At 43.4% G+C, this 15,311-nt stretch overlaps 2 protein-coding genes across 6 annotated transcripts in view; one reads left to right on the top strand and one right to left on the bottom strand.

Moving 5' to 3' along the window:
• Positions 1–1,447, bottom strand: part of FAAP24 (FA core complex associated protein 24) — a 264,124-nt gene extending 262,677 nt beyond the window's left edge. Inside the window, exon 1 of one of the 4 annotated variants that reach the window (XM_069639129.1) lies at positions 1,312–1,447. The gene's annotated coding sequence lies outside the window, so the exon portion shown is untranslated. The remainder of the gene's footprint in view (positions 1–1,311) is intronic. The other 3 variants (XM_069639140.1, XM_069639135.1, XM_069639146.1) reach the window with 3 other exon arrangements.
• Positions 1,448–1,538: 91 nt separating this feature from the next.
• The window catches only part of CEP89 (centrosomal protein 89), a 1,655,177-nt gene continuing 1,641,404 nt past the window's right edge, over positions 1,539–15,311 (top strand). For both annotated transcript variants that reach the window (XM_069639099.1, XM_069639094.1), the window contains exon 1: positions 1,539–1,700. In XM_069639099.1, the coding sequence (XP_069495200.1) occupies positions 1,662–1,700 (39 nt within the window). In that variant the 5' untranslated portion in view covers positions 1,539–1,661. The remainder of the gene's footprint in view (positions 1,701–15,311) is intronic.

Here is a 15,311-nt window from a genome sequence, read left to right as displayed (position 1 = left end):
ACAGTCAGTGGCAAAGACAGTGATGACAAACTTTAATGCTCGCCTCTGTCTTGACATAGAATGACGATTACCCAGCTAATAGCGCAGGGAGTCTTGATTCTATTAAAGACAAGGAGGCAGCATTACTTTCCCGCCCTAGATACACGGGAGAGTTCATCTTGATTGTATAATGATCTACTCATTATATGTTTTTCTCCTAAAATAGGGTGTGTATCCGCCTCCCTAATATGCTCTGTTGTAGCTTTTCATTAGGAGATGATCAGAAGAACAGTTGAGCCCGGACATGGGGACACACAAGCTGTTTGAGAGTAAGATCGCCATTTTAATGCGGATTAATTGCAGCACAACACAGTGGAAAGAACAGAGACCATGTTTGGACTAGTTCAGAGTTCAGTACAAGTTGGAGTGCAGTTGAGAGCATTGAAGAAGAGGAAAGACTAGGCTCGTGTGACCAGGACTTTGGGAATACAGTTAGCCTGGGACATAAGGGAAATGTAGCTTTAAGTTGAAAAAGTAAAAACAAAAAAAAAAAACGTTTTTCCCATTGTGGAAAATTATGAAAAATGTGCATATTGTTGAAAATGCTGGAGACAGGAATAAATGGAAGATGAAGCATAATGCTCGCCTCCTTGTCTTTAATAGAATTAAGACTCCCTGCTATTAGCAGGGGTAATCGTCATTGTTATTCTTGAAATAATGGCCATGGTTAGATGGAACATGGTATGGATTCTGTTTAAAGGGGGCACTTTAAGTAAGGCAGTTGAACTGTCATGTTGGAGTTGTAATATGTAAATTTCAGTGGGGTGGCATTCATGTTGCTGAAGCCTGGACTTTGAAGTTACAGGATGAAAGTAAGGGTGGGGGAGGGGTTGTTTGCAGATTAGTACATTTAAGCATGTCATTTTCCGTTAATTGTTTTAAAGCCAGAGCAAAAAATGATGATACAATGTGTTCAATAAAAGAGTAAAAGACTTGTAAGACTAAATGTCTTTGGAATAGTTTGTTGGGCTTTTTGCAACTTTTGAACAAGAGTTAACTTTTTAGGGTGTATATAACGATGATTCAAAACTGGCATTTCCTTAATCCTACTCTGAATTTGCATAGTGTTACCCGGGGCAGCGGCTAGTTTCCCATCTTTTCCGAGCTGCGTTGCATAGTTCTACTACACGTACTTCTCGCACCATGGTCCATAGTATTAGTACAACACAACATGCGTTATATGCAGTGATTAATTGATTTAGAGTGTCACACTAGTTTGAATACAAAAAAAATACATAGGCTTGCAGAAGTGCGTCCAAATACATATCTCACCTGGGAAAAGCGGAAGAGGGGTCACCTGAAACCCTCACATTGGGTCGCGAGATGTCTGGCAATGACCTACCAGGACGCTTGGCTCCCGCGTCTGCGCCCTGCAGCTGCAGACAGCCCTGGAGTTGCCAGGCCCTGACAGGAGGCAGCACCGAAGGAGGAGCCGGTGCCGCCATCCAATCAGGCCGCCGCTTGTAGGGCTGCCGTAGCGAAGGAAGCGTCCGTTTGAATCGGAAGCTGCACAGGCGGTTGCTGTGCAGAGTGCGCAGCCTCTTCTGTCCCTCATCTCCGTAGACCTGCCCCGCAGCTGCCTGCTTTCAACTTTCCTCACCCGCCCGCTCCGGCCAGCAAAGATGCCTTTTGGCTTCCCGAGGCGCAGTTCTGACCAGTTTGTGAGTACTTTTATTGTAGTCCACCCCAAAGCCTCAATTCTAGGGAGTCGGTGTCTACGTCAATCACTGGGCAGCAAGTGCTCGGAAAGAGAGAATAGTGATCCTTTGCAGAGATTATTAAGGAGAAGAGCTGGCAGGAATAGAGATGAATAGGACACGGGGGAAGCATGGAACATTGAGGCGAGCTTAGAGGCATACTTTAAGAACAACGCATGTATGTATGTATGTACGTGTGTACGTACTTTTATATGCATTTTTACCTATGTAACATCGATATATCTTAAATCACCACAAACTAAACACATTGTATTTTGCCACTTGAGACATTTGGAAGAATGCGCAGCTTTGTGAGAAAAAGTAGCTGCCAAAAAGTGCACTACAGCACCTTAGAAGCTTGAAAGAACGTAAACACGATTCACCCAATCATCAACGAAATGCATTAAGCACAATCAAAGGGTATACACGACTGGACAGCTCTTTTTAGGGGTATGTCCATGGCCGTGTCGTGCAAGCTGTGACTCCGCAGATGTGTTGCACTATGATTCCCATGATCCCGTACCATTGGTTATGCTGGCTAAAGCTGATGGTATGTGTAGTTCAAAACAGCTGGAGTGCCAGCAGACCTCGGTTTGGCTAGAGTGTTTAGTTACTCCTCTTCCTCCGTGCATGCCTGCCGTTGGGAGAAGAACAGCATTGAAGGTGTGCATTGGAACCACAGCCGTCATGACTGGGGTGCATCAAAACTTTCCCCCGTTTTCTCAATTAAAATGTAATGCTGTCCGTTTTTCTCTGAGCAGCAGTTTACAACCCTAGTAGTGTCAGAGGATGCCCTAAAGGCCGCAATGGACGGGAAACGGACGGTTAAAGTTAATCTCAATTACCCTTTTCACAGGAAAAGTTCCAAATGTACATTAAATAAAACACTTCAAGTGAGCTTTGGTGAACACGGCGCGGAGCCGTAGGCGTTTTAAAGTTAAACAACCACCAGAGCGCAAACAATTGATTGGCTAATTTTATGAAGAACATGTAAACGAAATACTTAAAGGTTTAGAAAGCTGTAAATTTGACAAGCAAAAAAGTACGACATTTTTTGCAAAGCCAGACCTCTTAGTCGCATAATGAATAACAACAAGCTGTAGGGGTGTGTCAAAGCTTACAAAACCCTTGTGATATTTAAACCCACATGAGGTATACAAGTTGTCCCATTTAAAGTGACTAGCGCATCCCACCCTGTCTTATTTGCGTGCATTCTGTCACTTGTCTCCCTACATTCACAATGGAAAAGAAAAACCCCAAGAGAAAAAACACTCCAAAATCCACCACTCACACCTTACTTGGGCATTGTTGTACCTCTTGATTATTCAATTGAGGGGCACACAATCATTTTAATTGTGCTCTGCATCACGATCTGCAAATAATACAGACACCTTATGTTAACATGTCGCGTGTAAGCGGTCCATCTAGTCCTGTTTTTCTGATTTCTCTGCAGTTTTTTTACTGATCGGTCTGCACTTCCAGTGACATAAGCATAATGTACAAGAATTAATAAAACAAAAAACGTAGCGGTTGATAATGGATTCTACTCCTGCTTCACAACAACTATACAGCTGCACTAGGACGTGATAGGAACGTAACTGTTCTTTGCTTTTTACCCTGTAGCACTTTGCATTTGATGATTTGCAGGCCCTAATTTGTGAGAAAAGCAAAACTACAATTCCCAGGAAGCTAACCACTGTTGACTGAAAAGCTAGGGCTGGATAGAGTGTCAACCATGTTATGCGACTGCTTAGCAATACTTTGCGTCCTGTTGGAATTTAGTCCCCTCTAGATCCTTTAGGCTGTCATGTCATGTGTCAGACACTCCCACAGATCCTTGTAACCATGCAAACCCGCATTTGTAAAGGGGGGGAAAATGTAAAGGTCTGTGCTTTATAAGGTAGCAAAAAGGAGGTGAGCCAAAAACGGCACCAGCAGTACCAATCAAATCAAAAATAGGCCAACACAGGATCTCCTGTTTCTATATATATTAGCGAAATAATGTATATCAGATGCGAAAAATGGACTGTAGTTTGTTAATATGAATGTCTTTACGGGCCTTTATAATGTGTATACTCCTAAGTACTCTTTGCTTAGACTACTATTGTGCAGCTAAACATTCCATGGTAAACTGCTGCTGCAAATTGTGAGTTAGCAAATCTCATCATAATTGTAACCTACCATGTCAATGATCGCCCAATGGACTGCCTCTGCTTTTTTTTTTCCTATAGATGACAGCTTGTGGTCAATTAGCCCTTTGTATGTGCTTAGCATAATACTTGGTTCTCATCACAGACTGGCCCCAATTCTTTGCCAGTCTCATGGAGTGCATGAAAGATGGCAGAACTTTTTAAAAAAATTTTTTTTTACCCTAACTGTTCCATGCACCCAAAAATGCACATGCCTGGAACCCCTCTATCGCTTTGTTGCTATGGCTGGTACTCTGCTGCTGCTTCTGTGGAATCCTCTGCCTCTTGTCATGTTGCTTTACATGTCTTTCTCTTTTCAAATTATCTTTAAATTGTTTTCCCTTTTATATTGTTTACATTTCTTTTCTGTCCATTCTTCAGTCTTGCTGCTAACTCTCATTTAATCTTTGCCGCAACATTGTGACTCTGCCACTGTATCTAGTCACTTTTTTTATTTAAGACGTATAGTTTATTATAAACCTTTTGTCTTCATCATTACAAAAGAAAAGATAATCACAACATCAATCATCTACGAAATATCACATAAAAACCATACTAAACGTTAGATACCAGTCCAATAAAAACCAGGACATCATTCTAAAAGAAGAAGTCCCTGTATTAAGTTAGTAGAAGTCTTCACTTAAAAACTTCATCAAAGCAATAGTCAATCCTTGATTGACCTCTGCTAAGAAATGTATCCACCATTCATCTCCTGCAATTATATGTTTGGTTTCAATGAATCTTCCAATATGACTTTCACTCTCGTTCTGCTTAATGCTACTTTTTAGTTGTTCACACTGTATGTTGCTATACAGTTGTTTATTTAAGACGAGTTGATCGCTATTCAGACTTAGATCCTACCTAGATCCGATTTTATTAATTTTGCAGATTTTAGCAGCTTTGAGAAATGTTATCTCTTTTTGGTAAACTGGGTCTTTTAGAATTCTTAATCTTGGCAGATTAGCCGTTGCTTGCTCAATAGCCGCTGTTTTTTTCTGCTAACTGCTTTGGACCTTGTGAATGCTGCCGCGCAGCGAACTACAATCCCCAGTGGAATGTAGTCTGTGCGCCTATTTGAATAGTTATCAGGCGCCATCGCTGACCCCTGCTTGTGGAGGTGGAGTGTCCCTCCAGTGATTAAGGTAAATTCCGAGTGTTGTGTTGCACTCTGTATTGGCATAGATGGGATTGTTGTTCCAGGCTCAAAAGTTACGGGGGCAGGTTATAGTAGGGAAGTATCTGTCGCTGATGGCGGATCCTGTGCTGGCACTATCACTGCATCGTCCTCCTGTGGCTGATTGTACCCCTGGCACCATGTGGGGGAATAGCCACCATTCTTGGAGCATGGATGAAGGGACTGGCACACAGCAACCGTCACCTCCCATGTGCAATGCTGAAGAAGGTATTGATACTTATCCAGGTGTTTCTGTCCCTGAACCTTTGCTCATGAACATTGCTAATGCATCCAAGGTACCCATAGGGGATCTTGTTAAGCAACCTGAGAGGCAGACGAAAATGCAAAATGGGGCGCATACTAGCCCAATCAAGATGTCGTTACTCAATACTAGATCGTTAGATAAGCATGCCATGGATGTAGTGGATCATCGGATTAACATTATGTGCCTCACAGAAACTTGACTGCGGGACTCTAGTGGCCCCAATATACATCTGGCTACACTTTCTTCGGACAGAATAGAGACGGTGGTAAGGAGGGGGAGTAGCTATCATGGATCCAAGCACCCAGCACCCATCACCTGCAAACACTGCAAAATGATCCTACTCAAGATTATCCCGGCCTGAACAATTGTATGAACATCATCCTTGTTTACCGTCCCCCTAATGACATGCCATCATTTATTGAGGATTTTTCAGATATCTTGTCATCCTTAAAAAACCTAACAATTCTACGATTATGCTGGGAGATTTTAACAGATGGTATGGCAACCCTCAGGATACGGAAGCCTCTTGTCTGAAACAACTTTTTAAGACAAATGGTTTTGATGTCTGTAGTAAGGAACCTACGCATACATTGGGCAATGTTTTAGATTGTGTTGCTAGTAAAAACTTGGTCTTAAGCCCCTTGAATGTCTGACCTCGTGTTTGGTCTGACCATTTGTTTGTCACGTTCAATCTGATTATCCCTATTTACACAGCGTACAAAAAAAATCCTGAGAAAAGTCATTGGCAGAAATTATATTAAGATCTGCTAAGATGACTTCAAATATTGCCTCACAGGGTTTATGGATTCTACCTCAGACTTGGACTCTCTGGATCTCTTGGTATAAGAATATGATAAGGCGATAACTGGTCTACTGGATCGCGTGGTGCCTATTACAGCTAAGACTCTTAAGACTAATAATCAAAAGTGGTACAAAGCGGCTCTGACAAATCGAAAAAAAGAACCGAAAAAGCTTGGGAAATAAAAGAACCAAAGGGAAACAATGATATACATAAAGATATATCCCACCCTGAATCAAAATAATCTCAACGGAGCAAGAATTTCGGCGTGATCACTCGGTTATTGCTTTCCAGGTGACCTTTCAGTTGCATCAATCGGCTAATTGAAATTACTTATAAACATCTTAGAATAATTGAGCTATATGGAGAGAGAAAACATTTTTAGATAACTAATTTAATCCAAAAAAAACATTAATGCAAAAATACTCAGTGTTCAACGTAGATATCCCTAATGTATTCCATAATAAACATATCATAATCAAAGAAAAAGCATTTATCTTCATGATTCATCAAACATTCAACAATCTGACAAACAAATTTCAAAGTATGGCATTAAGAGTAAATTCTGGAAGGGAAAAACTGGAATTCAGTTCCCTAGTTTGACCCCCTGTGGTGGGTGTCTTGAAAAGGGCTCCCTCTATCTTTTCCTTGTAATTGCTCTATTGGAAAAATGAGGCCCAAGTTAGTGAGAGTTCCAAAAAGAAAAATGATTCTTTGTTCTGGGTCTTTCAATTAGCCACGTGTCTGGGTCTTATATGGTAAAAGAATTCTTTGCTACATGGGGCTTGGTACTCAACCAAGCTTTCCACGTTTCGGCGGTCCTTCAACTTTGTTGTTCGTCCGCCTTCATCAGGTGTCTTATTTGTCGTAGATATTGGCCATAGGGCAGATTCTGTTTGGTACGCATCAGGTGATTGCTGGTATGGGTACACCATCTGTGGTCTTGCGATGGAGATCAGACTAATTTACCATTGAGATGTTGAATAGTGAGATCCAAAAAGGGGACCTTAGACTTACTGTGTTCAATGGTGAACTGACTTACTGTGTTCAATGGTGAACTGTATGTCTGCATTGCAAGAATGTAACCATTCCCAGAACAATAAGAGTTGACTCAGTTCTCCAGTCCAGATGAAAATGACATCGATGTACCTATGCCAGTAATGTACTTGGTCTTTCCAATGATTGAGTGTGGAGAACACGTATTCCTCCTCATATTTGGCCATAAATAGGATGGCCAAACTTGGGGCAAATGCTGCCTCTATCGCGGTCCCCTTGATTTGGAGGTGTACATCTGTTTGTCAAAAGTGAAAAAGTTTTTTTGAAGGGCTATCGTCATTAGTTTTAATATAAAGTTCGTGGGAACCCGATCTTGTAAAGGATTTCTGGTGAGCCATTCTCGAATACATTCTATCGCGGCTTCCTGCAAGATGTTGGAATAAAGAGGCTTAATGTCCATTGTGACAAGAATTTGGGTGTCTGGGTCAAAAGGTAATTCCTCAAAGATGGTAATGGTGTGTGTGGTGTCTCTCAAGTACGTGTTGGTTTGCGTACTGAGTGGTTGTAGAAATGTGTCCACAAATTTGCTCAAAGGTTCCAGAACTGAACCACATCCGGAGACTATGGGTCTGCCTGGCGGGTTGGTTGGATCTTTATGAATCTTGGGTAGGGCATAAAAGCATGGGGTTCTGCCCCCTGGAGTGGTAAGAAAATCAGCTTCCTTGGAAGATATCCAATCTCTTTCTAAAGCATAATTAACCACTTGTGTTATTTCTAGACTGAGATCTTTCGTGGGATCCTTACGGAGGATGGAGTAACATTCACGATCCCTCAAAATGGTCTGCACCATATTTTTATATTGAGTGTTAGTCATGATCACAATTCCTCCTCCCTTGTCTGCCGATTTTATGACGATCCTCTTGTTCTTCTGTAAGTCTGTCAGGGCTTGTTTCTCATCCCTGGTTTTTGTGGTAAGCTCCTACTTTGTTTTTCTTATTGGTTTTGAGTTTTGCAAACAATGATACATGGAAATCCTTGGATAAGCTGTGTCTCTCAGAAATTCTGCTTAAAAAGAAAAGTTACTTTGACAGTCAAATTGTCAGTTCGAGAAATGACTTAAAGAAACTCTTTGAGATCCAAAAAACCTAAAGCAATTGCACATCCACCTACTCCATCTAACGCTGACTGCAAAGCTATTCAAAAGGCATTTGGGGAGAAGATCGCAACAGCCCATACTGTTGGGACTTATCCCAATTCCTGGTCTCTTTGGCAGCATTGCAGGAGTAGACATCTGTACGGACTCTTCTACCCCTCAAGATGACGCTCTGTTTATGCGATTTGTGGAACCATGGGCAGCTTTCCAGTCTTTCCCAAAATAGCTGCTGGAGCTGCGCTGCTTTGCGGGACGAGTCTCTCCGTCAAACTGTGCTAATGGCAGCCGGAGGGGAAGGTCTTCGTTTTGCTCTGCTTAGATTTGGACGCTATTTTTCTGTCTCCGCTCGCTAGCTTCTTTCCTCCCTGTTACCTCTAGCTTTATAAAGCTGGGTCCTGTTCCTGCCTCCTAAACCTCGTTCTGGGTGCTTCTCCTTTTTCCTTGCTCTTGTCCCCACTTACCTGCTACCTTTTGCAGCATTCCGCTGTACATACCATGCTGTCTGTTCGACTGGCATTCTAATCACCCTTTGCTTGCCCCCATCGGCGGAGAACAGTCATATGGGACCTCTGGCACTACTAATCACCACCCGTTGTGCATGCCTGCGTTATCTGCCTCGTCAGGGTTCTCAACAGTCTTCGACTTTGGCGTAATACAGTCCTGTGGAACTCCCTGCACTGCTGATCATCGTCTCGGCTTCAGTACTACAGCCAAGTACCAGCACATCCTACGGACTTGGGTTTTTCACACTTGGTTTTTTTTCCCTTATACTTTGGTCATTAGGTACACATTTTCCCTGTTCTATGAATGCTTCCTGAGGCTTTGTTCCACTTACTGCTTCTCCGGAATCCTGCGAGAGCCTCAATACCACCGTACCACTTCAGGTCAGTCTTGGGCATTACTTCTGATACATACCCATATTATGAATAATTTGGGTAAGATGGACTAGGATGCATGGTCACAGACTAAGGAGGAATTGGGTCAACTGGGAAAACACATGTTCACTTTCCGAAGAAGAGTTGATAAACTCTAAAAATAATGAGACCTTCCACATGTGCTGGTGAGCTCCTGCCGTCCAAATTCATTCTGGCGAACAGCAGTCTTTTTCTACCGGTATTGGTCCCTATCACTAATGCCACCTTCAGGGAAAGTGAGGTTCCGGACTCCGTGAAAATGGTTTCGGTGACCCCCCCCCCCGCCCGATAAAGAAACCAGGGCTGGACCACAAGGACTATTCGAATTTTAGACCCATTTCCAATTAGCCCTTTTTGCTGAAAATAATTGACAAACTGGGAATGGCACAATTAGAAGAACACCTGGAAGTTCAGAGGCATTATTTCTCAGGCAAACTGGCTTCAGGGCGTTTTATGGTACGGAAAGTGCATTGGTGAAATTGCAGGCGGAAATGCTTGAAGTCATGGACAAAAGTAAGGCGGGGCTGCTGTTGTTATTGGATTTATCAGCATCCTTTGACCTGGTGAACCATGAGAAGCTCCTGGCCAGGCTGAAGAATGTAGGTGGTTGCTCTGGTGAAGCTGTTATCGCGAATAAATCCTTTTCAGAAAATGTAATGTCCAGAATCGTATGGTACAATGCTTGTTCCCCACCAGATCTGTTGAAATCTGGTGTGCCACAGGGCGCCTGCCTCTCACCGTCCTTATTTAATATCTACTGTCACCCGTTATGTAATCTATTGGACAAGCTAGGAGTGTGTTTTTTCAACTACGTCGATGACCCACAGCTTGTCATAGAGCTAAGTGGAGTGTACGAAAAAGACATAGAGAGGGTCTCCCTGATCTACAATTCAATCCAAAACTGGATGGTGAGTAACGGGATGTGCTTGAACGTAGCCAAGACAGAGTTGTTGCTCTTTGGCTCCTCCCAGGCTCGGCAGAAACTTGAGGTTCTGCAAGCTGGCTTCACCATTGATGAACATGTCATCCATAGAGTCGCTAAGGTGAAGACCCCGGGGGTTGTCTTTGAAGCCTCACTGAGCTCAGAACCCACATTGCGAATATCATTAATAAAACACAATACCAGCTTGGACTACTGCGACTAGTCAAACCCTATTTCTGAAGCTAATTTCACCACTCTGGTTCGAGCGCTGATTATGCTGAGGATTGATTATTCTAACGCGTTGCATATTGACGCTAGTAAGGGAGGCTTGGGGCAGGTGCTGCAAAATGATTCTGTACACGTCGTGAAAAGCGTGCCTTGGCATGAACCCATCTCTGTCCATAGGAGGAATTTGCATTGGCTCTCGGTAGAAGCTAGAATATGTTTCAAGGCCATCACTATTGTTCACAAATGCTTTTATGGACAAGCACCTGGCTATCTTAAAGATTACATTAAGGTACATAAACCCAGGAGAGTTACAGGCCGAGAGACGGGATATGTATGGCCATTCCAAGTAGCATGCGTGTCAGAGGGAATGGCAGATCGTTCTTGGTTCAGGCAGTGCAGGCCTGGAATAAACTCCCGAAAGACCTTTGTGCAGAAAAAAGCCTACTGAGTTTCAGGAAACGGCAGAAAACTGTTTTGTTCTAATAATGCTCTCGACATCGCCGTGACCATGCTTCCATGTTCTTGGTCCCCCCTTTGTCCTTATTCTTCGCCCTGATGCCTGCGGGCTCCGGCGCATTACAAATGGATAAATAAATGCTTAGTCCTCTAGCTTGTAAACCCAGTACAGTACAATGTTACATGTTTCAAGGATTCAACTTCTTTCGCCTTGTTGCAAAATCTACATCTCTGCTCATTATCTATTTTTGTGTGTCTCATTAAGAATTGTATAGTTGGCAAAGCATTTAGTCTAAATCTCAGAAATCTATCTCATTAATGGGCAGGGAAATGGCTTTAAATAGCTCAGTAGGCAGATGTAAGCTTTCATTTCTGAACTTGGGATGATGTTCAAACTATATTTCTTCTTTATAGACGTCCTCAGCATCCAGTCCTGCTGCCAGTTTTTTTCTTCACATAGCGTGGATTCGTTATAGGCATGTCCATATGTTAAACATCGCTTCTTCCAAGTATCAATAAAGCTTGCTTCACCTCTTCTTATTTCCTGGAACCTAATTTGGCAAGGGAGTACCGAAGAGGTAATTGTACATTTGCGAAGTAGGTCAAGAGACTTCCATATGACTTTTGCGTACAAAGATGTAAGGCCTAATTACTATCTTATTGATGATATTGGGACGCCTCTAGGTATCCTCAAAACCTTTATCCAAAAGGAGCCTTCTAACAAGGTCCATATTTTGCATGCAGTTAATAAAAATGCCTCAGCCCTGTGTGTTAATATGGCTGTGACTTTCATTTTATAGAAGGTTAATACAAGCAGAATAGAAAATATAAACTTTTCAGCATTTTCTATGGATGACGGCGCCCTGTGCTGTCAGGCTCTTTATTTGATCTTTTAAGGCTCTGCACCGCGGAGCATAATTTACGCTAGAATTTAGGCGTGTGCCCAGGTACAGTAGAGAGGAGACTTTGTCCAGCTTGGATTATCCCAAGTACCATTTTAATGGCGTGCTTTGTGCGTCTTCCATGATTAGCTACCAGGACCAGGATGTTAGTTTTGAGACGTTTATCTCCAGGCCATTTTTAGACCTATATGTTTGCAAAGCCTCCAATTTACGTTGGATACCAAGTGGCATCTGGTCAGTTAAGACTAAATCGTTGCCATAGAGTACCCACGCCAGCTCTTGGTTGCCCATAGTTGGAGGCAAAGCTCTCGCTCCTTTCAAGGTGTCCTGGATGTCCGACAGAAACAACTTGAAACCCCTGTTTTAACCCTCTAAATGTGTTGATCTTGTTAGGGAGAACCCCTTGAGCAATTAGGTGAATCTGTACCTTTTTGTATCTAAATGGAGGCATTTTATTGCTGTTGTTAGATCCAATAGGCAGCCCCATGCCGTCAATTTGGCCCAGAGAAGATCTCTGTCGATACTTTTGAATGCCTTTTTTAAGTCAACAAAAGGCCAGGTGTACTTTGGTGCCACTCTTAAAGGGCCTCCGTTTTAAGACGTTCAACAGGAATACATTTTATTCACTTCCTACATGTTTCGTAAAAGTCTGTTTGTCTTGGGTCTCCTCTCTCTGCCGCCCTGGCCCACTCCCGAAGCCTACTCAACAGCAGAGCCGCAAACCACTTCCCCAAGACATCCAGAAGGGCAGTCGGGTGGTAGTTGGCCAGATCCGCCCAATTTGTCCTCTTAAATATTGGGACTACTATCGCTAGTCTCCAGGAAGCGAGTACAGAGCCCGTTCGTATTATCTGGGCGGAAATGTCATAGATGAAAGGGATCCATGCTTCCGCATCTTTTTTGATCATATCGTTTGTAAGCTCATGTGGGCCTGGGGCCCTAGAAGAATTAGCTTTTTTAATCAAAAGATTCAATTCCTCAACATCAAACTTAAATGACCATGGGACCACCATTGTCGGAGTTGAGCACCCATGTAGAGTTTCTGGCGGGGGCAAATCGTTTTTCGTAGAAGGAGATCCAATTTTCTTCTCACAATGCATTTTCTAGGATAGCATCCTGTCGAGAGGTATGATTAGTAATTTTTTGCCAAGTTTGGGGCACATCTTTGTTTCTCAAGGCATTTAACATGTTTTCTGACTCAGCCTGAAACATTTGCGCCTTGTGAGATGCCATCCAACTCTGTTAATGCATTGTTATTATGTTATAGTGCATTTTGTATAGCCAGTGCCTTATGTATCATTAGTATGATGTCCAAAGCGCTGTGGGTTTTACACCCTCAGGGACAGTGGTCCGTATCAGTTGAGGGAGCAATGCACCGTATAGTGCTTGGGTGCACATTGTATCTGTACAGCCGGTGCGGATTGCGCTTGTTGGCTGCGTTCTAGAGCTAAGTATAGTGCGGTGGATGTGAGAAGTCAGTGTTATGTGTGCAGCATGGAGGGTGATCTCCGAGTCCCCATTCTGGTTGCCATGGGGCTTGTGCAGAAGATTGTGGACTGCTAGGCCGATTTTTATTCGTGGGGGATAGCTGCGTTCTACCAGTATGTTGAGGTGTTAAATGAGTGATGTAGGTATGTGTGCAGCTAGGCCGAATTAATCGAGGGGTGTAGCTCCATTCTATTGTTTATTGGTGTAAAGTGGAGGGTGAGCATAATAGTAGGAAGGAGTGTAGCCATTTACCGGTGGGTGGAATCATTATATTAGATGGATACTGAACTCAATGCGCCGGGTACTCTGCGGGGGGTGGGGAGGTTTGTGAAACCTTATTTCAATCCGGAGCTGGCTTTGGGGTCCTATTTCCGGTTCCTTTATAGAAATCTTAGCCTGAGTTGGTGGGTTATATAAGATTTCTTGATGGTGATTGGCCAAGCCTAGTTGTTTATTTCATGTCGGAACAGGGTTGATTAGTTGATGTCCCTGGGTAGAGGTTGTCTCCAATTGATACTATAGTAACAGCAATGCTTTGGAGGCTGAGTTCGGTGTGTGTAGCTTTTAATTGCAAAGGTAGGAAATGTATTAGTCTCTGGGCCGATTTCCATGTCTTGATTGCTGCTTTCGGGGTGAGAGAGTTAATTTATTAGTTGGCAGTATTATGTTTCAGGTTAGTTCTTGTTCACAATGGTCATTGGTCATTGGTGGTTGGTTTTTGGCCTTTTAGTGGATCATTCATGGATTTGGAAAGAGACAGGTTTTTCTGCTTTACGGGAGGCCATGTAGTCCTGAGTGTGACGAATGTGGCGAGGTAGCGAATTCCATAGGGTTGGTGCCAAGGTTGACCAGTCTCTAGCTGAGTTGGAGGCTGGGATCCTTAGTAGGAGGGCCGTGCTTGACCTTGAGGTACCTCATGGGCGGTGGCATATAGTCTTCTCTTGGAGGTATGATGGGCCAGACTTGTGTACGGCTCGGTGTGTGATGCATAGGATTTTGTAAGTTGCTGTTCGACTAATGGGAAGCCAGTGCAGGGTGCGGAGAGCAGGTGAGGTGTGGTCTCTTCATTCCAGAGCAAGCAGGAGTTTAGTGGCTGCGTTTTGGACTCTTTGAGTTTAAGTTGGTATGAGCGAGCGCCTAGATACATGAAATTTGCATAGTCTAGTTTGGGCATGACAATTGACATAATAGAGGTCAATCTGTTGGGGAAGGAAGGATACGGGAAGATGCGTCTCGGTAGCCTGAGGTGGTAGTGACAGGATTTGGATATGTTATTAATCTAGTGGGACAGAGTTGGGCCCGAGTCCAGGATGCATCCAAGGTTTTTGACTGCTGGTGGTTGAGGGGGTAGGGGGGAGTGCTGAGGGACGGTGGCCTTGGGAGTGGTTGAGGTAGGGGAGCCGTGTTGCCCCATACCATGATTTCAGTTTTACCCGGGTTGAGAAGGTGATTTCTAGTCATCCATTGGTCAATATGATTCTAAGTGATTCGGCCGCGGCTTATTTTGCCGCGGCCAGAATGTTTGCATGAGAAAGGTGCGAACTACCAAAAGTTTGCACCTTTCTCATGCGAACACACTTGCACACTACGGTGGCTGCAGGGGTGTCTCCCAGAACCCCTGCTCACTATACTGTAAAGTATAGTGAGCGGGGTGTTGCGGGGGACACCCCTGCAGCCCCCGTTTAAATTTTTTTTAATTTTTATATATAACAGGAGTAAATGCCCCATTACATGCTAATAGTGCCCACTGCCAAAATTTGATTTGGAGTATTCCTTATGGCGAGTTTATCTGTCTCCGAAGAAACTGTTTGGAACTCAGTGCCTACGACGAAGAGAGCAAAATCACAGCCTGGGGCTTTCAAAAACAATGTAATCCAAAGCAAGTGATCCAGAGAGCCTATTTAAAGGCACGTCAGTGCGCGAGGTCTACATTATTACTGGACCGCACTAATAGGACACTGAACAGTGATAATGAAACAACCACTCGTCTGATTTTGACGTATGGACAATCTGCCAAATACATCAAAGGCATCATACGCAAACACTGGAAAACATTGGTAGTGGACCCGGACCTGAGACAATCATTGGG

The sequence above is a fragment of the Ambystoma mexicanum genome, chromosome 1q, assembly GCF_040938575.1.
Source record: "Ambystoma mexicanum isolate Mex_15411 chromosome 1q, UKY_AmexF1_1, whole genome shotgun sequence".
NCBI lineage: Eukaryota > Metazoa > Chordata > Amphibia > Caudata > Ambystomatidae > Ambystoma > Ambystoma mexicanum.
Note: the sequence above shows the minus strand (reverse complement) of the source record. Positions and strands in the feature narration are given on the sequence as shown.